Source organism: Chiloscyllium plagiosum, chromosome 35, assembly GCF_004010195.1.
Source record: "Chiloscyllium plagiosum isolate BGI_BamShark_2017 chromosome 35, ASM401019v2, whole genome shotgun sequence".
Classification (NCBI taxonomy): domain Eukaryota; kingdom Metazoa; phylum Chordata; class Chondrichthyes; order Orectolobiformes; family Hemiscylliidae; genus Chiloscyllium; species Chiloscyllium plagiosum.
Window position 1 is genome coordinate 30,748,186 of NC_057744.1, and position 27,996 is coordinate 30,776,181.

The 27,996-nt window shown below is 42.7% G+C and overlaps 1 protein-coding gene across 3 annotated transcripts in view; it reads left to right on the plus strand.

Moving 5' to 3' along the window:
- The window catches only part of hepacamb (hepatic and glial cell adhesion molecule b), an 85,421-nt gene extending 58,069 nt beyond the window's left edge, over nt 1-27,352 (plus strand). For 2 of the 3 annotated variants that reach the window (XM_043676867.1, XM_043676869.1), the window contains exons 3-7: nt 1,976-2,257; nt 9,481-9,574; nt 18,252-18,337; nt 24,688-24,761; nt 24,857-27,352. In XM_043676867.1, coding sequence (XP_043532802.1) covers nt 1,976-2,257; nt 9,481-9,574; nt 18,252-18,337; nt 24,688-24,761; nt 24,857-25,147 — 827 coding nt within the window. In that variant the 3' untranslated portion in view covers nt 25,148-27,352. The remainder of the gene's footprint in view (nt 1-1,975; nt 2,258-9,480; nt 9,575-18,251; nt 18,338-24,687; nt 24,762-24,856) is intronic. The other variant, XM_043676868.1, reaches the window with a different exon arrangement.
- Nucleotides 27,353-27,996: the final 644 nt, after the last annotated feature.

Sequence of the window (27,996 nt, forward strand, 5' to 3'; positions counted from 1 at the left end):
ACTCCATCACTGTCACCCTGTCCCCCTCACACTCACTCCATCACCATCACTCTGACCCCACTCACTCAATTCATCATCGTCACCCTGACCCCCTGACACTCACTCCATCACTGTCACACTGATCCCCTCATACTCACTCCATCACCGTCACCATCTCCCACTCACACTCACTCCATCGCCGTCACACTGAACCTCTCACACACCCTCTGTCATTATCACCCTGACACCCTCACACTCACTCCATCATCGTCATCCTGACCCGCTCATTCTCACTCCATCATTGTCACCCTGACCCACTCACATTCGATCCATCACCGTCACCCTGACCCATTCATACTCACTCGGTCACCGTCACGATGACCCCTCACATTCACTCCATCACCGTCACCTACACCCCCTCACACTCGCTCGATAACCGTCACCTGGACACACTCCATCACCCTCGCCCAGATCCCCTCACATTCACTCCATCATTGTCACACTGGCCCCCTCACACTCAGCCCATCACTGTCACACTGACCCACTCGCACTCACTCCATCACCGTCACCCTGACCCTCTCACACTCACTCCATCACCATCCAGTAGGAGGAGGTGTCCGCGAGTTGGCATTTAGCCTCAGTGGTGTAAAGGTCGGTGCGCCAAACTACTACCGCGCCTCCCTTGTCTGCTGGTTTGATAGTGAGATTGGGGTTGGAACGGAGGGAGTGGAGGGCTGCACGTTCCGAGGGTGAGAGGTTGGAGTGGGTGAGAGGGGTGGAGAAGTTGAGGCGGTTAATGTTGTGGCGGCAGTGGGCTATGAAGAGATCGAGGGTGGGTAAGAGGCCAGCACTGGGTGTCCAGGTGGATGGGGTGTGTTGGAGGCGGGAGAAGGGGTCGTCAGAGGGTTTGAAACATGTTGCCAGCAGAGCTGGTAGAGGCAGGCACAGTAGATTCATTTAAGATGCATCTGGATAAATGCATGAGTAGGTGGGGAGTAGAAGGATACAGATGCTTAGGAATTGACCGACAGTTTTAGACATTACATTTTGATCAGCTCAGGCTTGGCCACCGAAGGGCCTGTTCCTGGGCTCTAAATTTCTTTGTTCTTTGAAGATGTATAGACACTAGCAGATGAAATGGATTGGATTTCTAAGTTCCACTATGCCTGAAATGAAAGGCTGCCAGGCAGCATCAGCAATGTGCAGTGATTACCCTAACTTCATCAGCACCAACACTTACACCAAAAGAAGCAAGGAAAATCGATCTGTCAAAATGTTTTACAAGATACCTTTTCCACAAACCCACTTGCTAATTCCCTAAGAATCATGGCTGAGGAAGATGGAAAGTTTGCTGTTTTTCACAACATGTTTGCAACTTTCTAGTTGACCACAATAAAATCACTGCCAGTAATTATCCCACCATCCCACCACTCCTTCTTTGCCAGAGCATGGTAATTCTGTATCTTTTTCCCAAATGACACAGGTTGTTGCTGAAGTAGTTGATCCAAAGAATCTGTTTCTCTGGCTGGTTTCCCATATTCCGCCCTTTATTAATTGTAGCTCATTCAACTCTGTTGCCTGTATTGCTGTTCAACTGTCACCCCTGTGCAATCTGATTTGAATTGACTCCTAATCCACCAGTGCCTTAAATATATTTTTTAAAATCCTCATTGAAAATCCACTGTGGTTGCTTCCTCCCTGTGTCTGTAACCCCCTCCAACCCCAAGTCCTTCAAAAGCTTAAGCTATGTTCATCTTACCATTGGTTATTGTCCCTTTAGCTGTCTAAATCTGAATTTCTGAAATTCATTCTTTAAAACTCTCGCAAGACTTTGATCAAATTTTTACTCACTTGCCCTAATTCCTCCATCTTTCTCTTTGCATCAAAATATATCTGACTAGGGTTTACGAGCTTAGAAGTTCTTCAACAAGCACATCTTTGTTGTGTGTTTTATGACCCTGGCACTTCTTGTGAGTTTATTATTTGTGTTATCCAGTCCCCGTGACAAAACCTGTGGTGGTGTTGTCATCCTCTACTGTCCTGGAACTGAGTGAATACGTCACACTGAACTGCTCACATGAAAATGGAACCAAACCAATATATACATGGCTAAAAGGAGGGAAGCCCCTAGACGATGATGAAAGATTCTCTTTGTCAAGTGATCAGAAAACCCTGACCATCACACGGGTCCACATAACTGATGATGACCTTTACAGCTGTATGGTGGAGAACCCTATCAGCAACTCTCGAAGCATACCAGTGAAGCTGACTGTATACAGTAAGTACATATAAGGGACAACCAAGGGGGAATGGTAGGAAATAATGTGGCAAAGTAGGATTATTATTACAGTGGAGGGAGGACAATGACATTTAAAGTACAAAAACTAAGGCAGTATCATCGCCTGAGTGACATGGGCTGTGATGTGAAATGAGGTAGAATCGCACCAGAAATCCAGTGAGGCCTTTCTCAAAGTCAGAAACAACCTGTGCATCTTTGAAATAAATTCTGAGTGTCAAGGCAAGATTATATATAAATGATCTGCAAGCAGGGACAGAGTGTAACATAGCATAATTTGCAGATGATACTGAAACAGGTGGGAAAGCAGGCTGTCATGAGGAGATAAAGAGTTTAAAGATGGATATGAGCATGGGCCAGAATCTGGCAGATGAAGTTTAATGTGGATAGGTGTGAGGTTGTCTATTTTGGCTGGGAAAATAATAGGGCAAATGATTATTTGACAGGGAAGCAGATTCAAAGTCTGTCAGTGCAGAGGGATCTGGGCATCTTTGTGCATGAATCTCAGAAAGTGGGTATGTAGGTGCATCATAGAATAAAAAAGGCAAATGGAATCCTAGCATTTATTACAAAAGGATGGATGATAAAAATAAAGAAGTGTTGTTACAGGTATATGGGCCATTAGTGAGACTACACCTGGAGTATTGTGTCCAGTCCTGGTCCCCTTACTTGAGGAAGGATGTGGTGGCACTGCAGGCAGTTCAGAGGAGGTTCGCCAGACTGATTCCAGGGATGAAAGGGCTGTGTACGAGGAACGGTTGAATAGCTTGGGCTTGTACTCACTGGAGTTCAGAAGAAGGGGGGGGGGGGGGATCTGACTGAGGTATATAAAATGCTAAAGGGGATTGATAAGGTGGATGTTGAAAGGGTGTTTCCCCTTGTGGGACAGTCTCAAACAAGAGGTCATAGATATAAAGTGAGAGGAGGTCAGTTCAAACCTGAGATGGGGAGAAACTATTTCTCCCAGAGGGTTGTGAATCTGTGGAACTCTCTGCCTCAGACTGCAGTGGAGGCAGAATCAATCAACAGATTCAAGAAAGAACTAGGTATGTTCCTGAAGAAAAGCAGAATAAAGGGCTTTGGGGAGCAGGCTGGAGAGTGGAGTTGAGACCAGGATAAGATCAGCCATGATCATGTTAAGTGGCAGAGTGGATTCAGAGGCGTGAATTGCCTGCACCTGCTCCTAATTCTAATGTTCCTATATTCCTATTCTTGCCTAGAGGCATGAATGTCATATTCAGGGGGATCATCACTTATTAACAATCTTATTAATTGTATGTCCCTCCTCTTTAATATGCAGCTTTTTATCCTGTTCTTGGCTGCAAGCAAAGTAGACACCAAGGTGGATGTGGAAGTCTGACAGTTTCAGCTCATCACATGCTCCAGATTTAAACACCAAGCACCAACATCTCCTGGCAGCACTATTTTCCAGCCTCACGCACATCACATTCAACAACACTGGCATCTGAGATGTGTAACTTCTAAGAACCCTCAGGGTACATTCCTGATCCACTTACAATACACTTCTGCACTTCAGTGCTGCACTTTAGGGTCAATGGCAACTCTCACTAAAATGCTGCAGTAAGAACATTGCATGGTCAGGGACGCACACCCAGCTAAGGGTTTGGACCAAATGGAATCTTTGCGCTGTCCGCTCACTCTCTTCACTCTCACTCATTTTGAATCTGACTGGATGTTTACAGCATCTCTTCCTTGCATTACCTTTTTACACCTTGTCCTTCGTTTGGAGATGCCAGGCTCACAGTGCTTTGTATTGCGTTGACATTTATTGAAGACACAATGCCAGGAAGCTTGTCATGTTGTTAGGAGTTCTCAATCAAATCAAGGGAGATCATCTTCACTCGGAGGAGTCTCTGCACAGTAGGTCAAGGGCTGTTTCTGATATAGTCCAAGGCTCGGAGATGGTCAGTCAGCTCTTTGGGGTGTGTCAGAGTCAGAATCCTCTTCTCTTTAAGAGGTGAGCAATTGAATGTCAGGCAGCCCAACTGCCATTTTGATTCCTTCTACCCTGTTGTGGTCTGTTTCTTCCTGGAATGCAAGAGGGGCAAGTTTTATGGGAAACAGGGAGCCCAGCTGTTAGTGCTGGTGTAGGTGGGGAAGGTGGTGAGGTGCCCAAGTAATTGAGCAGGCAGCACAGACAGTATGCAGGATTAGCTATGTCAGAGATTGTGATGGATGACAGCGAGTGACAGAAGGTGTTGCAAGCAATAGTGAGAGTGGTAGGGAATGAGCCTTATTGAGTGAGTATGAGGTATTGGAGAGAGAAGATGATGGCACATTGACCTTCTTCCTACAGTGCTGTTCATTCCTTCAGCCGGATGAAACTGCACTGACCCAGATGGCAACCTTGGACCATGGTCTGGTGTCATTGCCTCCGCTGGGGCAAGAGGAAGTTCCACCTTTACACCTTCCCATCCACAGAAATTCCAGGTCACTGCCCACAAAGCAGGAACCCAATTTTCCCTGCATAGCCATATCTAGGGTAAATGTCAGAAACTGTGCAGGGCAGCTCCAGATTGACAGTACTTGTCCTGGAGCACAATAGCCTTTGTAAGTTGTTCCAAGTAGAATGGGGCTAGAGTCAAGAAGAGGATCATCATAAAGGAGAGTTTGGGACGATGCAGTGTGAAAACACGCGAGGCCTCGTGAAGAGAAACCCACCATAGAACTTGACAAAACTGACACTTAGCCTAAAACAAAACATAACATTCATCCCCATGAGGCAGAGTAGAATGTTTACAGAGGTAACAGTGGGATACAGTTTAAAAAAGGAGGCAACTGGTTGCAATGGATCTTAAAGAAGGGACAACTTTTGAATGTAAAATGAGGTAATATATATGTGTGTATAATAACAACCAATCCAATATCATCAATTTGTACTATTATCAAAAGTTACAAATCCCCCAGAGAGTTTAGGTGTAAATACCACTTCTGAGATTTTGCATGTAAGTTATAACAGATTCCTGAGCTGATGAATAGAAAGGTTAGCTAAATGCACAGTTTTATTTGATTTTCCTGTGAGGTTGCAGGGAACATTGTAAGACATTTCTCAAAAGACTGTGGCCTAAAAGGTTAATGAAGAAGGATCCACCATGACCCTCTGCCACAAACATTGCTGGATTTAAGGGGTAAGAGATAGCCTCTCCAACTCCATGCACAAACATGAGGTGGTAATTAACAGGTTTGGGGGTGAGAGCCATCAACTCCCATAATTTGGATGTCCCTTGTCCCTTAATGAAGTGAGAAACTTCAATCTCCTTCAAAAGTTATTTTTAATCTTATATCTTCCAAGATCCATAATCTGACCCTACCTCCACTAATATTGAATGGATACGTCAGGTGACAGCCTGTGCCGTCAAGCACTGGGTTCTGATTGAGCACTTAAGAGCAAGAATGTCCAGCTTAGAAATCCCCCACCCTTGGTCCTGATCTCTTACATTGTTTGCTTTTTTGGAACCAGGAGGCGAGTCCTCCCTCAAGGCCTTAACAGAGACTTTCTGTTGGAAGACGTTTGGTGCCTCAACTAGTTTCATAAACCCTTTCAATTAGAACAGAGTAGGTTAAGAGTAGAATGGGTGGAAGTGTTTAAACCTTTGAGATATTCTGATAAATATATAAAGAATATTACTTGGTCGATACATCAATAAGCCCCTGGTGAAGGGCTTATGCCTGAAACATCGATTCTCCTGCTCCTCGGATGCTGCCTGACCTGCTGTGCTTTTCCAGCACCACACTCTCGACTCTGATCTCCAGCATCTGCACTCCTCACTTTCTCCCAGTACATCAATAAGTAAAGGGCATAAAACTTTAAGACTATTAGCAAATTAGCAGAATTTAAGACCATAAGGATCTACGGCAGATAATGGCAATACGATAAGAAATGAATTGATTAAACTGGTAAAAGTAAATAATAAATAGGTGAATAAAGCATCAATGTATAGGCCAAGTAAGAGTTCTAAATACAAGTACATTGAGTGTGAGGGATAAATTAAATGAGCTGCTGGCACAAGTTAAAATTGGAGATTATAATCCAGTAGCCATTATTGAGATGTGGCTGTAGAATTCTCAGGACCGGGGAACTAAATGCAGCCTTGATTTACAGGACAGACAGAGAAAATGACATGGGAGGTGGAATAGCCTTGTTGATTAGAAATAAAATTACTTCAATGTTGAGGGAGGATATAATGAGGGGAAAACATCAACTGGAGACTGTTTGAGTTGAACTGAGGGACACTACTGGATCTAAAACTGTTATAACTGTTGTGTATAGACCCCCTGGTAGCAGTTCTGAAGTGCTATAAATGGATAAATTAGGCAAGTTTCTAGCAAAGCCAGAGTAATATAATGAGGGATTTTAACTTTACCACAGTTTGGGAGAGGCAGCCAGCACCTGTCAGAAAGGTAGTGAATTTCTGGAGTGTGTCCAGGATAGTATTCCAGAGCAATATGTCCTGATGCAACAAGGAGCAAGCAGTAACGGATTTAGTAATGAGTTGGAATTAATTAGTAATATAATTGTGTGAATATTTATCAAATGGTGATCACAACATGATCGAGTTCAATGTAGCATTTGAAAGCAAAAAGCATGAATCAGCTACAAGAATTTTTTGAGTTAAGTAAGGCTGACTTTAAGAGATCAGACAGAGACTGTCCACATAAAAAACTGGGAAAATCTGTTAGTGGGTAAAACAACTGAAGAACAGTGGAGGATGTTTAAAGAAACATTTAGCACAACACAAAGCTAGTTTATATCCCTGAGAGGGAAAAGCTGGTCTTCACAGAAATAAAGAGAGAGGGGACAGCATAAAACTGCACAAATGCAAAGAACAGCATAGATCCTGCTGAATGGGAAAGATACAAAGACCAGCAAAGGATCACAAAGCAGCTTATAAGAGCTACTAAAAGAGATTATTAAAGGAAACTTGCCAGGGACATCAAAATTATTAAGATGGAATTTTATAGTTACATAAGGGTAAGTGGATGATCAGGACAAATGTTGGCCCACTATAGACTGGAAGATATTGTCAATGTGTATGGGGAAATGGCAGCCATACTTAATAATTACTTTGCCTCCGTTTGTACAGCAGTAAGGAAGAATAGCTTACTGCAAGTCCTGAGGATATTAGTAGTGAATTGGGGGATGGAACTGAATAAAATTATCTCAAGTAAACATAATTGATAAGGAAATTAATGGAAATAAAGAGTGAGAAGTTCTCAGGACCTGATGGTTTCCATCCGAAGGTGTTAAAGGAAATAGGGGAGCACATTGCAGTTATGTTAGATATAATCTTTCATAGTTCCCTAAATTGTCCCTCTGGATTGGAAAATTGTGCATTCCTCTTCATTTTTAAGAAGGGTGAAAGGGCAAAACCAGGGAATTACAGACCAATTAGCCTAACATCTATGGTGGAGAAACTCTTAAGTCTATAATCAAGAATAGGTAACTGAATGTCTTGAAAATTTTCAGTTAATTAGGGAGAGTTTGCATAGATTCATAACAAATAGGTCATACCTGACAAACCTCTTTTAATTTTTTGAAGAAGTGACTGAGATAATGAACAGGGGAAAGTCTGTGGATTGTGCTTATATTGATTTCCAGATGAAATTTGATAAAGTCTCACACAAGGAGCTGTTAACTAAGGTAGAAGCCAATGGAATTGAGGGCAAATGACTGGGAAATTGGATAACAGAGAGGGAACCAGCACTGTCCCACAAGGATCTATACTAGGACCTGAATTATTCACATTATTTATTAATGGTTCAGATAATGAATAGAAAGTCATACATCCAGATTTGCTGATGATTCAAAGCTGGGCAGCACTGTAGATGATAGTAGAAAATTACAGAGATGTTGGTAGACTAAGTGAATGGACAAAACTGTGACAGATGGAGTTCAACATAAGCAAGTGTGAGATTATCTATTTTTAACCTACAAAGATAGATCAAGGTACTTCTAGATGGAATGAAGTCAAATATAGTGGATGTCCAAAAAGACATGGGACTCAGGTGCATGGATCTTTAAAATACCATGAGCAGGTGCAGGAAATAATCAGTAAAGCTAATGGAATGCTGGCCTTTATATCTAGAGGACTGAAGTATAAAGATGCAAAAGTTATGCTACAGTTATGCAAACCCTGGTTAGACCCCACTTGGAGTACTGTGAGCAGATCTGAGTACCACACTTTAGGATGGATATATTGCCCTTGCCAATATATTTAGTTTATTTGGCTATTTGGTTTAGAAGAATGATACCTGGACTTCAGGGGTTAAGCTATGAGGAGAGATTATACAAATCAAGCTTGTTTTCTTTAGAATTTATAAAGTTAAGAGGTGATCTGATCAAAGTCTTCAAGATATCAACAGGAAAAGATAGGGTAGATAAAGATAAACTATTTCCACTGGTTGGTGATTCTAGAACTAGGAGGCAAAGTCTAAACATTGGGGCAAGACCATTCAGGAGAGGGGGAAGTATTTCTACAAACCAAGGGTGGTAGATGTTTGGGATTCTCTTCTACAAGTGGCAGTGGATGCTAAATCAGTTGTTAATTTTAAAATGAGATAGATCATCTTTTGTTAAGCATTGGTATTAAGCAATATGGACTGTATGGTCGGTATATGGAGTTAGGGCGCAGATCAGCCTTGATCACATTGAATTGCTCCTAGAGGGGCTGATTGGCCTACTCCTTTACCTACGTTCCTATTGTATGTCCCTAACATATTAGGAGAACTTTATTTTACCAACCAGGGCCTTATCAAAAGCAGTCTTGTGATCAGGCACCTAAAAGCTTTTTGATGGGAAATGGATCAATCCTACAATATTTGAGGCCACCTTTGATGAAGGCAGTGCAAACATAGTGATCCAAATGAGCTCTCGTTATGCTGTAAAATTCAAAGATTCTATGACAATGTGAATAAAAGAGACTTTATGGGCAGAAAACCATTTCATGTGTTGATCTTTTTTAACCCATTTTTATAATCAACCTGTTCAGAGATGTTATTGTAGACATCTGGAGAAGGTGGGACTTAAGCTATGGATCTCTCTGTCCAAGGTAGAGATGCTACTACTACACCACAACGTGGGGGGGGGGGTGGGCTTATTATTCTTCTAAACATAACTAGAATACTTCCACTTAAAATTCAGAGACTGAAGGATTGGACAGTGACCTTGTTGTATTTTTTTCTAGGGCGGAGTTCCTTATATATCATCCTTTCTACAGGCGGGATTTTCCTTCTGGTTACCTTGGTAACTGTGTGTGCCTGCTGGAAACCTTCCAAAAAGTAAGATTGAATTGAGCTTCTTGGTTTTTATATCATGCCTGTTTATTATTGCGCATACAGAATGACTTACTGTAAATGACTCCACATAAAAGAGTTTGGTCATATTATGGTTTTATTACAAGATTAGTATGCTAGCGTGGGTGAGTTGAACTCTCATAATAGTAGTTGTAAAATTTTATGTAAAGTTTAAAGATCTGGAAGTTAAAAGCCTGTCCAATTGTTAGATAAACCCAAGTGGTGCACTGGTATCCTTCAGAGAAGGACATTTAGTCTCTTTATTCAGTTTATTCTGAGTGTAAGTCCAGCCCCATTAAAATATGGTTACCCCTGAAGTGGGGTAAGTGCAGAGCAATTGGTTGTATTAAACTGCTACAAAAGACAGTGTTTCTAATAGGAAGCCTGTTATCTTCTCGGGGTATTATTAATAAATGCCACTCTTGTTAATGATAACCATATCCTGAGATTGGATTTGTTTTTAATAATTTGCATTTGAAATTACATGCTGCAAAGTGGAATATCTCAAAGAATAGCTATGCCTTGTCTCTGTGTAATTTTGACAGATATAGCGACACACACAATCAGACTTAAATATGTTCGCATACTGATTTGAATAATTCCTTTTAATTGAGAACTTTGGTGGCCATTAAGACTCAAAAGATGAGAAATAATGATTACATCAACTCAAACTTGACTTTCCAACACCTACAGTGGAAGAAAATGTGAATTTGTATTTACATAACCCTTATCAGAACCTCAGGATGTGCTGAAGACCTTTGCAAACCATGAAGTACTTTTGAAGTGTAATCATTGTATATTGTAGGGAAACACGGTACCTAAATTTCATACAGCAAGGTCTCAAAGATAGGAGTGAGATAAATGATCAAAGAATCTATTTATATGTTTATTGATGTGCGACAAGAAATAAATATTGCCCAGGACACTGGGAGTATTATTGTGGCTCATTATAAAATGGTGTCATATCCACCTGAACAGGCAATATTTCATGTTAATACTTCATGTGATAGACAGTGCCTGTGGTAGTGCAGCACTTTTGTCAGTGGAATGAAAGTGCTAGCAGCAGAGAAATGAATATATAGTAAACATGATCGAATCAGCAGAATGCATGTGAAAATTAGATAATAAAAGGAAATAGAGACACAGAGTCAGAGGAAGTGAGAGTATAAATGGGTAAGATGTGAATGTCAGATGTGAGTTCTGAGTGGTAATGAAAGTTGCTGACAAGCGATGTGTTTATGTGCAGCCAGGGAGGCTGGTGTTACATCAGCCTGTGATGTGAACTGAAGGTGCATTCACTGATATTGACCACGTATGAGAAGTCATTAAACATCTTCTCACCCTGCTGCCAGACTCCCAACATTGACTTCCCTAGCCACCTGCTGGGAGGGTGAGCCATGAGGAGGATGGAGAGGTGCTTCAGTCAGGTTTGGACAAAGCCAATCAAGTGGGCAAATGCATTATAATATGGGTAAATATGAGGTTATCCAATTTGTAAGCAAAATGAGGAAGGCGGATTATTGTCAAAATAGCTATAAATTGAGACAGTGGAATGTGTAACAAGACCTGCATGCCCTTGTGCACCAGCCGCTGAAGGTAAGCATGCAGGAGCAGCAGGTAGTAAAGGAGGCAAATAGTATGGTGGCCTTCATAGTGAGAGAATTCGAGTGTAACAGCAGGGATGTCTTTCTGCAATTATATACGGTCTTGGTGAGACCGTTCCTGGAATATTTTCTGCAGTTTTGGTCTCCTTATCTGAAGAAGGATGTTGTTGTGATAGAAACAGTGCAGCAAAGGTTTAGCAGACTGATTCCTGGGATGGCAGGACTGACATATGTCATAGAGACATAGAGATGTACAGCATGGAAACAGACTCTTCAGTCCAACTCATCCATGCCGGCTAGATATCCTAAATTAATCTAGTCCCATTTGCCAGCACTTGGCCCATGTCGCTCTAAACCCTTCCTATTCATACACCCATCCAGATACCTTTAAATGTTGTAATTGTATCAGCCTTCACCACCTCCTCTGGCAGCTCATTCCATACCCACAACACCCTCTGTATGAAAAGGTTGCCCCTTAGACCCCTTTTAAATCTTTCCTCTCTCACCCTAAACCTAGGACCTCTAGTTCTGGACTCCCCTATGCCACAGAAAAGAACTTGCCTATTTACCCCATCCATACCCCTTATAAGCCTCTATAAAGCCACTTCTCAGCCTCTGACGCTCTAGGAAAAACAGCCTCAGCTTATTCAGCCTCTCTCTATAGCTCAAATCCTCCGATACTGGCAACACTTGTAAATCTTTTCTGAACCCTTTCAAATTTCATAGCATCCTTCCTCGAGGAGGGAGACCATAATTGCACACAATATTCCAAAAGTGGCCTAATCAATGACCTATACAACTGCAACATAACCTTCCAAATCCTATACTCAGTGCTCTGACCAATAAAGAAAAGCATACTTAATGCCTTCTTCACTATCCTACCTACCTGAGACTCCACTTTCAAGGAACTATGAACCTGCGCTCCAAGGTCTCTTTATAGACAGTAGACAATAGGTGCAGGAGTAGGCCATTCTGCCCTTTGAGCCAGTACCACCATTCATTATGATCATGGCTGATCATCCTCAATCAGTATCCTGTCCCTGCCTTATCCTGATAAACCTTGATTCCACTATCCCTAAGAGCTCTATCCAACTCTTTCTTGCAAGTATCCAGAGACTTGGCCTCCACAGCCTTCTGGGGCAGAGCATTCCATACACCCACCACTCTCTGGGTGAAGAAGTTTCTCCTCAACTCTGTTCTAAGTGGCCTACCCCTTATTTATAAACTGTGTCCTCTGGTTCAGGACTCACCCATCAGCGGAAACATGCTTCCTGCCTACAGAGTGTCCAATCCTTTAATAATCTTATACGTCTCAATCAGATCCCCTTTCAGTCTTCTAAACTCAAGCGTTTACAAGTCCAGTCGCTCCAATCTTTCAGCGTAAGATCGTCCCGCCATTCTGGGAATTGACCTCGTGAACCTACACTCCCTCAATAGCCAGAATGTCTTTCCTCAAATTTGGAGACCAAAACTGCACACAATATTCCAGGTGCAGTCTCACCAGGGCCCTGTACAGCTGCAGAAGGACCTCTTTGCTTCTATACTCAATCCCTCTTGCTATGAAGGCCAGCATGCTATTAGCTTTCTTCACTGCCTGCTGTACTTGCATGCTTGCTTTCATTGACCTGTGTTCAAGAACTCCTAGATCTCGTTGTACTGCCCCTTTACCTAACTTGACTCCATTTAGGTAGTAATCTGCCTTCCTGTTCTTGCCACCAAAGTGGATAATCATACATTTATCCACATTAAACTGCATCTGCCATGCATCCGTCCACTCACCTAGCCTGTCCAGGTCACCCAGTATTCTCCTAATATTCTCCTCACATTTCACCCTGCCACCCAACTTTGTGTCATCAGCAAATTTGCTAATATTACTTTTAATACCTTCATCTATATCATTAATGTACATTGTAAAAGGCTGTGGTCCCAGCACTGATCCCAGCGGCACACCACTGGTCACCGCCTGCCATTCCGAAAGGGAGCAGTTTATCACAACTCTCCGTTTCCTGTCAGCCAACCAATTTTCAATCCATGTCAGTATTTTGCCCCTAATACCATGTGCCCTAATTTTGCTCATTAACCTCCTATGTAGGACTTTATCAAAGGCTTTCTGAAAGTCCAGGTATACTACATCCACTGGATCTCCCTTGTCCATCTTCAGAGTTACATCCTCAAAAAATTCCAGAAGATTCGTCAAGCATGATTTCCCCTTCATAAATCCATGCTGACTCTGACCTATCCTGTTACTGCTATCCAGATGTGTCGTAATTTCGTCCTTTATAATTGACTCCAGCATTTTTCCCACCACTGAGGTCAGACTAACTGGTCTATAATTCTGTTTTCTCTCTCCCTCCTTTCTTAAAAAGTGGGACAACATTAGCCACCCTCCAATCCGCAGGAACTAATCCTGAATCTATAGAACATTGGAAAATGATCACCAACGCATCCACGACTTCTAGAGCCACCTCCTTCAGTACCCTGGGATGCAAACCATCAGTCCCGGGGACTTATCAGCCTTCAGACCTAACAGTCTCTCCAACACCATTTCCTGCCGAATATAAATTCCCTTCAGTTCAGGTCCTTCAGCCACTGTTACATCTGGGAGATTGCTCGTGTCTTCCCCAGTGAAGACAGATCTAAAGTACCAATTCAACTCTTCTGCCATTTCTTTGTTCCCCGTAATAAATTCACCCATTTCTGTCTTCAAGGGCCCAATTTTAGTCTTTATATTTTTGGCCAGTTTATCTTCGTACCTTATTTTCTCTCTGCATATTTCCTTTTTAGTTATCCTCTGTTGTTCTTTAAAAGCTTGCCAGTCCTCCGATTTCCCACTCATCTTTGTTATATTATACTTTGTCCCTTTTGTCTTTATATGTTTCTTAACTTCCCTCGTCATCCACGGCCACCCCTGCCTCCCCTTAGGATCTTTCTTCCTTTTTGGAATGAACTGATCCTGCATCTTGTGCATTATACCCAAAAATACCTGCCATTGTTGCTCCACTGCCATCCCTGCTAAGGAATTGCACCATTGAACTTTGGCCAGCTCCTCCCTCATAGCTCCATAGTTCCCCTTATTCAACTGAAGTATTGTCACTTCCGATTCTACCCTCTCCCTTTCAAACTGCAGATTAAAGATTATTGTATTGTGGTCACTACCTCCTAATGGCTCCTTTACTTCAAGGTCCCTGATCAAATCCGGTTCGTTGCACAACACCAGATCCAGAATTGCTTTCTCCTTGGTAGGCTCCAGCACAAGCTGTTCTAAGAATCCACCTCAGAGGCACTCCACAAAGTTCCTTTCTTGGGGTCCAGTACCATCCTGATTCTCCCAATCTACCTGCATGTTGAAATCCCCCATAACAACTGTAGTAATATCTTTGCGACAGGCCAATTTGAGCTCCTTATTCAACTTACACACTACATTCAGGCTACTGTTTGGGGGCCTGTAGATAACTCCCATTAGGGTCTTCCTACCCTTAGGATTTCTCAGCTCTATCCATACTGACTCTACATCCCCTAATTCTAGGTCCCCCCCGTGCAAGGGATTGAATATTATTCCTTACCAACAGGGCCACCCCACCCCTCTGCCAGTCAGTCTGTCCTTACGATAGCATGCATAGCCTTGAATATTCATTTCCCAGGCCCTGTCCACCTGAAGCCACGTCTCAGTTATCCCCACAACATCGTAACTGCCAATTTCCAAATGAGCCTCAAGCTCATCCACCTTATTTCTAATGCTTTGTGCATTCATATATAATATTTTTAATTTGTTACTCCCCTCACCCTTCTTATCAATCCCTATTTCACTTGACCTTATGGCATGATCCTTTTTTGAGTTTTCTGTTCCATTGTTCAACAACACTCCCTCAGACCTTACCTAGGTGTATAAGTGTATAAGTCCTGTTAAGATTTGACTTTCCAAAATGCAGTACCTCACATTTATCTAAATTAAACTGCATCTGCCGCTCCTCAGCCCATTGCCCCATCTGGTCACAATCCCATTGTACTCTGAGGTAACCTTCTAAGCTGTCCACGACACCTCCAATTTTGGTGTCATCTGCAAACTTGCTAATTATACCTCTAATGCCTACATCCAAATCATTTATGTAAATGACGAAAAGTAGTGGATCCAGGATCGATCCTTGTGGCACTCCACTGGTTGCAGGCCTCCAGTCTGAAAAGCAACCCTCCACCACCACCCTCTATCTTCTACCTTCAAGCCAGTTCTGTATTCAAATGGCTAGTTTGCCCTGAATGCCATGTGACCTAACCTTACTAACCAGTCTATCATGAGAGACCTTGTCAAACGCCTTACTGAAGTCCATATAGATCACGTCCATAAAACTACCCCCATCAATCCTCTGCATTACTTTTTCAAAAAATTCAGTCAAATTAGTGAGACATGATTTCCCATGCACAAAGCCATGTTGACAACCCCTGATCAGTCCTTGCCTTTCTCAATACATGTAAATCCTGTCCCTCAGGATTCCCTCCAATTTGCCCACCACTGATATCAGGTTCACTGATTTTTAGTTCCCTGGCCTTTCCTTAACACCTTCCTTAACACATAGTGGCACCATGTTAGCCAATCTCCAGTCTTCCAGCACCTCACCTGTGATTATTGATTATACAACTATCTCAAGAAGGAGCCCAGCAATCACTTCCCTAGCTTCCCTCTGAGTTCTAGAGAACACCTGATCAGGTCATAAAGTCACAAAAATATACAGCATGGAAACAGACCCTTCGGTCCAACTCATCCATGCCGACCAGGTATCCTAACCGAATCTAGTCCCATTTGCCACTTGGCCCAAATCCCTCTCAACCCTTCCTATTCATATACCCACCCAGATGCCTTTTAAATGTTGCAATTGTACCAGCCTCCACCACTTCCTCTGACAAGTCCTGGAGGTTTATCCACCTTAATGCATTTTAAGACATCCAGCACCTCCTCCACTGTAATATGGACATTTCTCAAGATGTTACCATCTATTTCCCCACATTCTATACCTTCCATGTCCTTCTCCACAGTAAAGTACTCATTTAGTATCTCCCCCATCTCCTGCGATTCCACACATAGGCTACCTTGATGAACTTTGAGGGGCCCTATTTCTCCCTAGTTACCCTTTTATTCTGAACATGTTTATAACTGCCCTTTGGATTCTTCTCTGCCCTATTTGCCAAAATAGCCCTATCTCATGTTCCCTTATTGTCCTCCTGATCTCCCTCTAGTACTGTCTTTACACTCTTCTAAGGATTCACTTGATCTCTGCTGTCTCGACCTGACAAATGCTTCCTTCCTTTTCTTGACCAAAACCTAAATTTCTCTAATCATCTAGCATTCCCTCCACCTACCAGTCTTACCTTTCATCATAACAGGAACATACTGTCTCTGGACTCACGTTATCTCGGTTTTGAAGGCTTCCCATTTCCCAGCCATCCCTTAACTTGCGAACATCCAACCCAAACAACTTTTGAAAGTTCTTGCCTAATGCCATCAAAATTTTCCTTCTTCCAATTTAGAAATTTAAGTTTTATATCCAGTTTATCCTTTTTCATCATTATTTTAAAACTATTAGGATAATGTTCACTTTCCCCAAAGTGCTCCCCCACTGAAACCTCAGTCACTTGCCCTGCCTTATTTCCCAAGAATAGGTCTAGTTTTACACCTGTAATAGGTATATCCGTATACTGAATCAGAAAATTTTCTTGTACACACAATTAACAAATCCCTCTCCATCTAAACCCTTAACTCTATGGCAGTCCCAGTCTATGTTTGGGAAGTTAAAGTCCCCTACATTACTACCCTATTATTCTTGCAGATAACTGAGATTGCCTTACAAATTTGTTTCTTAATTTTCTGCTGACTATTCGAATGTCTATAGTATAATCGCAAAAAGGTGATCATCTCTTTCGTAATTCTCAGTTCCACCCAAGTAACTTTCCTGCACGTATTGCTAGGAATATCCTCCCTAAGTACAGTTGTAATGTTATCCCTTATCAAAAGTGCCACTACCTCTCCTCTCCTTGCCCCTCTTTCTATCCTTCCAAAGCATTTGCATCCTGGAATATTAAGCTGCCAGTCCTGTGGGATCTTATAGAAGCCTCTAAAATTCTGACAGTGCTAGACCGGTTTGATGCAGGAAGGATGTTCCCAATAATGTGGGAGTCCAGTACCAGAGGTCATAGTTTAAGGATGTAGGGTAAACCATTTAGGGCTGAGATGAGGAGAAATTTACTCACCCAGACAGATTGATGAGTCTGTGGAATTTACTACAGAAAGCAATCCAGATCATAACATTATATGATATCAAGAATGAGTTGGATATAGCAAGTGAGCCTAAAGGGATGGATGAACAGCCATGATCATCATGAATGGTGGAGCAGACACAATAGGCTGAATTGCCTATTCCTGCTCCAGTTTTGTATGTTTCCATGCTTACACTCCCTTTGGAGGGTTTTCCCTGCATCCCACTACCCTCCTGTAGGATAATTGTTTTTCCATTATAAAAGTCTCCAGCACTGCATCAATGACCTTTGGAGCCCACTCACTGTCCAGATGTTCTTCATAGCCACAGTTTAACTGTTGCAATATCAGACAGTTGTAGCCTTTAGTTACCCTGTGTAGCTTGCCCTTCAGGGGCACAGACTGCTGCTGAGTGCTGGAGACAGCTGCACAAGCCTTGTATAATGCTTTTCATGCTGTTCGGTTTCCAGCTGGGCTTATAGCCCAGCAGTTAAATGAGGAGGCAGCTCCAACTTTCTTCTCTGCTTCACCAGACATCGACAAATTAGGAATTGTAGTTCCCAAGCTCAAAAGATGGCACAAATTATTATCCCATACTATATTGAACGCAATCTGATTGTTTTCAGGTTAGTTCCTGATTAACATTGTCATAAGCATAAACAATCTTATCTACTTCCTGTACTGTTCGTTTTATCTCTTTCTGACTTCCTGGTTTGTGAAAGGGTGGATACTTCCACTCATGTCCACTGTGTATCTCCAAATATATCAATTTGAAGGGTATTCTACTTTACCGTTTTGCCTGGTTTGTTTTCAGAAATAAAAGCAAAGGAGAGAAAGGAACCTCTTCACGTTCTGCAGAACGGAATGAGGATCAGGGTAAACGTGAAGGTAATGTGTCACGTGAGTGTCGTTGAATGGTGTGTATGTTACAGGGCTGGAGGGTGGAGCTCATCACTCTGGTCCCCAGTTTCAGATCCAGGTGAGAGGGAAGGATAAAAAGCAGGGAGCAGTGTTGTCTGGAGTATTGCCAGCCAAAGATGACTCCATTCCCCTGAAGAGAGATTTCCATTCACGAAGCATGCCAAATAGGTAGTAGACTTCTTTCTGGTAAAGGGCTAAGTGTACATGTGGGCGACTGAGAACCTTACAAAGAGCCAATAATTTAACTGAAGCCTGACGGACTGGGGATTGGCCAGGTTGAACCATTATCCTTGATTAATATGCAAATACCTTGACCACAAATTGACAACTTCATTTGGCACATCAACTCAGTTGACAATTGTGGGATATAAAAGTCTCAACTTTACACAAATAGGTACTCCCCTCAGGTCAGGGAAGAGAGAGCTTTAGATAATAGATTTGTAATCGGTCTGTTCAGATGTGTTTTGACACATCCCTAGAGGAGGTGGGACTTGGGACTTGGGTCCAGGCCTTCTGGTTCAAAGGTGGGTACAGTACCATTGTGCCACAGAGCATGAAACAACAAGGGTTTCTTTGCTGGATGATCTGAAATGACTAAACTTTCAATTTACAGCCAAATGCGCTGATCATTTGTGCAACAGAATTAGATAAGAGAGAGGTTTAGTCCGTACCTAAACTAGACAATAGTTGAATTGATGTACTTGATGCTACCAACTGGTGAAAACTTAGACATATTCATTGACCAACATCCTCTCCTTAATGAGTATTGAAACTTAAGAATGGATTAGAGCATTTAATACTGACAAAGTGAGTATGTGATAATCTTTGTAAATGAGGATGAAGCTTGCTCATCACAAGAAGCTGCGTGTGGGGTTTTTAAAATGTAGATGCTGGTACCCTGTAATTACAACGCAACTTGGCTGACCAGGAAACTCTCCCACTCCTACAGCCAGCCATAGAATGTATCAGAAGGATTTATAGAGTCATAGTCAACCTACTTAGCCACATAATGCTACATTTCCTATGGCCATCAAGTCCTTAGGTGGGATTTGAACTCAGAGCTTCTGGACCAAAGGCAGGGCATTATCATTGTGCCACGTGGCTTCTGAAAAGGCACCATCAATCTCAGAAAGAGCGTGATGAGTTAAGTTGAAAGATTCAAACCAAGGACAATTGAGAACTTAGCTGAATACAAACGTTATACAGGAAGAGAGAATGTAAATAAAAAAAGTAGGATCTAGGCTATCTCCTTGATATATTTGCAAGGGGTTGGTTTAGTCCATAACAAGAAGAAGATGCCGTGGGGGTGTTGGGAGGGGAGGAGGAGTGGACAAAGTTGTCCAGAGGGAACAATCCCTGTGGAATACTGACAAGAGAGGGGAGGAAACTGTGTGTGTGGTGATGGTGTCCCTCTGGAGATGATGGAAATGGCAACTTATGATCCTTTGGATACGGGGGGGGGTGGGAGGTGGAAAGTGCAGACAAGGAGTCCTTATCAATGTTGTGGGAGAGAAGAGAAGGGGTGAGGGCCAAAGTGTGAGAAATGGCTTGGGCACAGCTGAGGGATCTGTCAGCCACAGGGGGGTAGTCCTCAGTTCCGGAAAAAGACGGACATTTCGGAGCCCCCCTTGTGGAAGATGGCATTATTGGATCAGATGTAACAGAGACAGAGAAACCAGGAGAAAGGGATAGAATCTTGACAGAAGCAAGATGTGAGGATGTATAATCCAGGTATCTGTGGGTTTGTAGCATTATTTGTGGCCAGCCTATCCCCAGAAATGGAAAGTGAGATGTCGAGGAGGGGAAGGGAAGAGTCGAAGGTGGACCAGGTGAAGGTGAGGGCAGGGTGGAAATTAGAAGCAAAATTGATTAATTTTTCCAATTTTGGATGAGAGCGGAAAGCGGTGCCAATGATGTCATTGGTATACTGGAGTAAGAGTTGTGGGAGGGACCTGAGTCAGATTTGAGCAAGGAAAGTTCCACATCCCCCACAAAGACAGACATAACTGGGTCCCATGCAGGTACCCATGGCCAACTCTTTGACCTGAGGAAAGTGAGAGGAATTAAAGGAGAAGTTGTTCAAAGTGAGAATGCAGGCAGAGGAGGGTGGTGATGGGTAGGGATGGTTCAGACTTTTTTTCCAGGAAGAAACAGAGAGCCCTGAGATCAGCCTGATGGGGGATGGATGTGTAAAGGGAGTATACCATCCATGGTGAGGAGGCAGCAGATAGAGCCCACAAACTGGAAATTCTGAAACTGACGTAAAGTGTTAGAAGAATCGTGGATGTAAGTGGGAAGAGACTGGACATGGAGGGGAAAACATGGAGCCTGAGTAGAGAGAGGTGACTTCCATGGGAAAGGAACAGTCAGAAACAATGTGTCCAACCAGGCAGTCACGTTAATGGATTTTGGAAAGGAGGTAGAAGCGAGCTTTTTACGGCTGGATTCCATGAGTTTGGAGGCAGTACAGGAGAGGTCATCAGATGAAATGAGATAAGTGACCATTGTGGACACAATAGCCTGATGTTCCATGGTGGAGTCATGGTCCAGGGGGAGATAGCAGGAGGTGAATGAGAGCTGGGGCTCAGCTTCTGCAACATAGAGGTCAGTCTGCCAGACGACATGAGCACCACCCTTGTCAGCAGGCTTGATGACAAAATCAGGGCTGGATTTGAGGGCACAGAGTGCATCGGTTCAGAGGAAGATAAAGTGGTCCAGGTGGAGGGACACTGTTAGACATGGATGAAAGGATGTGTGGGATAGGAAGAGGACTCTTGTCCAAAAAAAGTGGGCACAGAGGTGAAGACAATGGAAGAAAAGTTCAACATCATGTCGTGCCCGAACTTGATTGTGTGAGGGTGCAGACAGGTAAAACTACAAGCTTTGCTAAGTACAGTTTAGCATCATAGAGCAGAAGGTCAGAAAGGATAGTAAATACTCAATAGGAGGTAAGATTAGGAGAGAGAATGGAGACAGGAGGGAAGGGAGGTTCCAGGTGGACATGGGTACCTCTGACTTGTGACAGATGGTGTTTCTTAAAGACTGAAAGGAAGAGAACAATTTTCTTGTTAGAGTATCAAATAAGCCGGAAAATGAGGTGGAACTGAGGGCATGGCAGCTCTGAGCCAACGCTAGGCAGTGGTAATGGAGAGAAAGGTTGAGAGTGCACTTCTAGCAGTGCATGGCACTGAGTGTGGATCTCAGAGTGTGGCACAAACAGCTGTATGAGGAGCTTTGTATCTCATGGGATGCTAGGAAATTTGAAGGATGAAACGTAAGTTGGAATCCACGTGAGGTGAATCTGAACAGTCACTGAGGAATGAGCAAACTATTCCTTTATCTGCCCAACTGCTGTTCTCTCTCTCTGGACTCCACCTCCTTCTCTCCACCACCACCACCCCCAACCATTTTCTGGCTACAGACAACTCTGAAGAAGACTCACTGGACCAGAAATGTTAATTCTGCCTTCTCTCCAAAAATGCTGCCAGACCTGTTCAGTTTCTCTCGCAATTCCTGTTTTTGTTTCAGATTTCCAGCATCCACTGTTTTTTTTTGTTTTCTGTTTAGGTATTGGATAAGTTGTTGGTATTTAGAGTTGACAAAATACTCAGACCAGATAAGATGGATCCAAAAATACTGATAGAAAAATGAAAGTAGGAATTGCAGAAGCACTGACAATAATTTTTCCACTTTCCCTGGGCATGGGAATGTTGCCAGAGAACTGGAAATGTGCAGCTATTACACCCTTGATTAAAAAAAAACTCATAAGTAGAAGTCCAGCAATTACAGACCTGCAGGTCTGACTTTGGTATGGGGAAACATCTAGAAACAATCATTTTAAATAGATTTAATAGTCAAGTGGACAAACATGGGTTAATTAGGGAGAACCAGCATGGATTCCTTGAGGGAAAATCTTGATTAACTGACTTACTGGAATTCTTTGAAGAGATAACAGGCTGATGAGGGTAATGCTGTTGATGTTGTACATGGATTCCAAAATGCATTTGAAACAGTGTGCTCAATAGGAAAGTTGTGAAAAGTTATAGGTCATGGAAGAAAGGAGATACTAGCAACATGAATAAGGAGCAGAAAGTAATTCTTCATGGATATTTTTTGAAGCCGGAGGAAGGTTTGAAGTGGTGTTCCCCTGGCGTCAGTATTGGAAGTCCTGCTTTTCCTGATTTACATCAATGATCTTAGAGTGCACGGGAAATATCAAAGTTTGCAAATGATACAAAACCTGGAAATATTTTAATCTGTTAAGAGTATAGTGTAGGAGCTGAGCAGGAAATTGAGAAGTCGGTGGAGTGGGCGAGAGCTGGCAGATGAGGTTCAGTGCAGAGAAGTGTGATATATGCATCTCATTGGAAAGAACATTAAGAAATACTATCAAACAAAAGGTACTACTCCTAAGGATGTGCAGGAGAAGCAAGACCTGGGGGTATATGTTTGTAAGCTGGCAGGACAGGTAGACGGTATAGTTAATAAGCCTGACAGCATGCAAGAATATATCATTAGTGACATAGAAGGCATGTCAGGGAGATTATACTAAAGCTATAAACCACTAGTTAGACCTCAAAGACACAAATGCATTGGAGAAAGTGAAGAAGAGACTTACAAGAATGGTTCCAGGGATGAAAAACACCAGTTACAATGATAGACCGGAGAATTTGGGACTATTTTCCTTGTAATTCTGAGAGGAGATTTGATTGAAGCTTTCAAAAGCAAGAAAGGCCTGGACAGAGTTAATAGGGAGAAACTGTTCCTGCTTGTAAATAGATTAAGAGTGAGAGGGCACAGATTTAAAGTGATTTACAAAACAATGTGAAGAGGAATGTTTTCATGTAGCGAGGGTTTTGGGCACAGAATACCATGCCTGAAACAGTGGCAGAGGCAGATTCAATTGACCCAGTCAAGACAGTATTGGATGATCACTTAAATAGAAACAACGTGCCGAGTCAAGGGGAAAAGGATGTCATTAAACCATGATGAACATTCGGTGAACCAGTCTTCACTGGCATCATGGACTAAATAGTCTTATTCTGAATTGTAATAATTCTGTGAATCTGTGGTATGGTACAAGGGCCTGAAAGTGGAACTATGTAGATAGCATATATAGGGATGTCAAACAGGGAATGATGTGGAGGTGCCAGTGTTGGACTGGGGTGGACAAAGTTAAAATTAACACACCAGGTTATTGTCCAAAAGGTTTATTTGGAAGAACAGGAAAAGGTAGAGGAATAAGAATAGCACAGCAAAGGTAGACCAAATGGCCTCTTTCTGAGCTGTATAGTTAATTAATATAACAAATTGGAGCCTTCCCCTGGGAACAGAGCACAGGTTCAAACCTACTAGGCGAAAGTGAGGACTGCAGATGTTAGAGATTAGAGTCAAGATTAGAGTGGTGCTGGAAATGCCCAACAGGTCAGGCAGCATCCGAAGAGCAGGAAAATCAACAGGTTCAATGTCAGTAAGTGGTGGAAATTGTTACATTCCCTTATGTTGTTACTGCTCACTTCAATGAGAATAGTTTATGGTTTTCAAAAGATGTTGAGCTGACATCCAGTGGCAGGAACTTAGTATTGCAAGCATTTTAAACTGAACTCAGTTCTTAGGTGTAAATCTGTGAATGGATAACAGGCAATAGTTCCTTAATTCCCATTGCTTTAGATATTAAAATCAGGCTTGTATATTGCAGGGATTTTTTTAAGATTGAATGTGTACTAGGAGACATGAGTGACCAATTAAAAACCCCTTTCATAACATGAAACAAAGCTGAGTAACCTAAGTAACTAAAGGCCAGTTAATTTAGTACTGTGCCTCATTCATTCTTGGGTGCTGTCATCAATGATGGAAATAGTAATGTTGAGAGGAAGGCAAAATAATTAGAGGCAGCCAAAATGATTTTAAAAAGAAAGATTGCATTGAATTGACTACTCTGAGGAAGCAGAAAGTGAGGACTGCAGATGCTGGAGATCAGAGCTGAAAATGTGTTGCTGGAAAAGCGCAGCAGGTCAGGCAGCATCCAAGGAGCAGGAGAATCGACGTTTCGGGCATGAGCCCTTCTTGAAGATGCTGCCTGACCTGCTGCACTTTTCTAGCAACACATTTTCTACTCTGAGGAAGCTACTGGTATGGCAGGTGGGGGAAATTGCAGTGGATATGGTGTATGTGGACTTCCAGAAAGCCTTTGCTATCACATAGCACATCATTTGCTTTTTGGAAAAGAATAGGGTGTACAGAACACAGTGAGCATAATAAAAAGGATACAAAACAAGTTAATAACAGTCACTAGTGACTTCATAGTTATTCTGTTTCTCTTTAAGTAGAACTGCTACCAAAAACGGTGGAGCAAGAACGGGAACGCAAGAGCCCTGCAGGATTGTACGTCATCAGAGAAAAGGTAGAGACATGGCAGTGAAATTGGGAAAGGGAGTCCCTGCCTCTGAATCATAGAATTGCCAGAAATAATCTCACTCAATTCCATATGTATTCCAGGATTCTCCAGAAACTGAGGAAGATTCCCTAAGTGTTTCCAAGAGTGCAGCTGAACAAGCTGGATTCATAGTTTCCTCTGGACCTCCTACTAGATCACCAAGAGCAGCTGGTCGATCACCCAGACGGTACAACAGGTCTCCTGTCCGATCCCCTGGCTCTACCAGATCACATAAGTCTCCAAGTAGATCATCCAGCTCACCTGCACATCAAAGGAGTGCTAACCGCGTTGTCCGACCAGCAGGGGTCCACATGATCATGGAGCAAGATGAAGCTAGTCTGGAAGAAAATTAACACTTCAATGACCCTGTAATTGTCCATGGACGTAAAAGATACTGTAGGTGCAGAAGTATCAGTATCAAATCCTGGAATATATCCAGGGTTCTGACCTCCATTCCTGCTTTTTCTGAATATATCTACCATAGAGTACTATAACCCTCTTTCCCTTAACCAGAGTTTACCACAGCTACCTTAGCTCCTAGAATGCAAGTCAGGGTCAGACCCCTAACAACGTGTATATAAAATATCCCTAAACGCATCCCATTTCGGTCATTGACATTTTCGGAGAGGACTTTTTAATTCCTTAATTTTGGATATCATATGGAAGTGCCACAGATTGATTTTAGCAATGTGATCATGAGCATAAAATACTTTCCTGGATGCTCCCAATGGCCCAGTAGGCCCAGTCATGTGGATAAGAAAGGTGCCCATTCTTGGTACTGAGTTAGCAGCTCTCAACTGCATTGACTTTGAGTGGATACAACAATTTGGCTGGGTTTCCTTGGGTTGATAAAAGTAAAGGAGCATTGGGTTTTTGCAGCTAACCATTACCCTGTTAAAAACAAAATGGTGTGTGTCAACCTGAACTGAACTCAGTTTTGATGTCTCAGTATTCTGCTCATGCCTGAAAATTGCCACTTTAGCCAGGTACTGGAGATGTGCAGTTGTTTAAACTGTGCCCTAGGGCTGAGGATATTTGATAATACATGTTTCCTGGATAGTCACACTCACACACTGTCAAGGTTGAGATACAAAACTTCAGTCAACCGAGCAGAGGTCACAGTGCTGCCTGTTAATTAGTAACTGCGATGATGTAATCCACTGGAGCCAGTGCTCTCTCTGAGGTCAGGATTGTTCAACCAGGGATTGGTCCAATCAGGGCTATCACAGAGATTTCAACATGGTAGGACATCCTTAAGCAAAAGGAAATCACAACTTAATCAGGTACAAAAATACAACACAGTAGAAAGCAGGTGGGGATTCAAAACAGTCTTTGATGATTGAAGTTTTGTTAATTGGGAATGGAGTAGATCAGCAAGAACTAGTTAGACTCAAACCCATCACTAACTCAGTTAATTCAATCCAACCAAGAGAAGGCGCACTTGACAGGACACCATTAATATGGAATTTTAATTTCTAGTGTAAACAGGAAGTGTAATTCATTATTTTGTAAATATAAAACAATAGAAGTGTACGTTAAACACAGACACTAAGTAGATTTCTGGGAATTGGTCACTGCTGATGGTAACCTGTGGTCATTGTCCTGTAATTCCCTCACCAACAAAGTGAAAACCCATCAAATGAACATGAGAATCGGACTAGGTTTGATGCTTCCTCTGGTCAAACAGTCATCTCCCGCATGAAGAATGTCCATTTTGGTGAGGAACTGCAGAGTTGCTGGTGCTTGGCCCTTTTCCACACATACAGGAGAGGAAGAGAGACAATCAGGAACCTAAAATCATTTGGAACCATTTTACCTGGATAGTTCTCAGTCCCATTAGTGGCTGGTACCATTAATTATTCAAACATCCAGACCTTGTCTTCCCCAGAAACTCTCTGCAGTCAATAGTGAGTACCAGGAGTCTGCATTAGCCAAGGAGTACCTTTACCACTTCTAACTATCATCTTTCCAGACTCTCTATCTCTCCAAACCCTCGCTCTGTCCATCTATCTCTCCTAAACCTCACTCCATGTATCTTTCTGTCTCTCCTTAACCATCACACTGTCCATCTCTCTGTCTCTCCTGAACCTCACTCTGTCCATCTCTCTGTCTCTCCTGTATCTCACTCTGCCCATCCCTCTCTCCCCTAAAGCTTGCTCTGTCCATTCCTTTGTCTCTGTTGAACATCCAATACTTCCAACTCACATTGTCTCTGACGTGACTGCCTGTCCCAGCCTGTGTTATTCTACACAGACAGTTCCATTGTCTTTAAGCCAGTCACGACAGGATGCTGAGAGCTCAGGCTTAGATCCTTGACTTATCACATCGCACCTGGTGTTTCTCACAGCTCTAATCTTTCTGAGTGCCACAAATATTGTGGAGAATTTTCTGACAGGTTAGGTTTGTTTGAAGTAAGAGAAGAAAATGCTGCAGTCCTCAGTTGGTACTGTTTGAACTTATTCATGCATTACACTAGGAGCCAAATTCACATCATGGCATCTAATCGCTTTTCAATTGTCAGCTGCGGTTTTAATTTTAACATAAATCTTTTAAGTCAATAAATGCATTGTATTTACTTACAGCTTAATGTTACCTTGGGTACAGTGGTGTTAAGATGAAGTCCAATCTCTCTGACTCCTGCAGGACAGTGTCCAACTTTGTGCCTCACTGGGGAGTTCCTTCAATGACTCACTCCTTGCTGCCACAACTTTGCTTTTGTAAACTCTCTCTTTCTTTTCTCCTAATATCTGCATCTGAGTTTCCCCTGTGTATGTCATGCAGCGAACGCTGGACAATACTTAGGGCGGGTGAATTCTCCCCAGCCTTCACACACACCTCAGATTCTGGTCTGCCCACCCAACACTGGGGGAAGCAGCTGGCATTTGTTCAGCAATTTCACTGCGGGCTTTGGGAGGAAGGGCCCCTCTCAGCACTGAGCTCTGACTGGGATATGCTCTGTGCCACACCTAGGCACTGCAGCACTGAGGAGCAAATCATTGCCTCAGAAGCGGTTTTACATTATGAAGAGGAGATGATAATGCTGCCTGATCTTCTGATCACGTTAATTTTTAAAGGGTTGTGCAATTCACTCTCTTTGCACCAGATTCCTAGAACTCCCGTCCAAACTCCAAACAGACTGCAGCAGTTCAAGAAAGCACCTCACAGCACCTGTTCCCTACTTGCCTGTGGTGGCAAAGCGCTG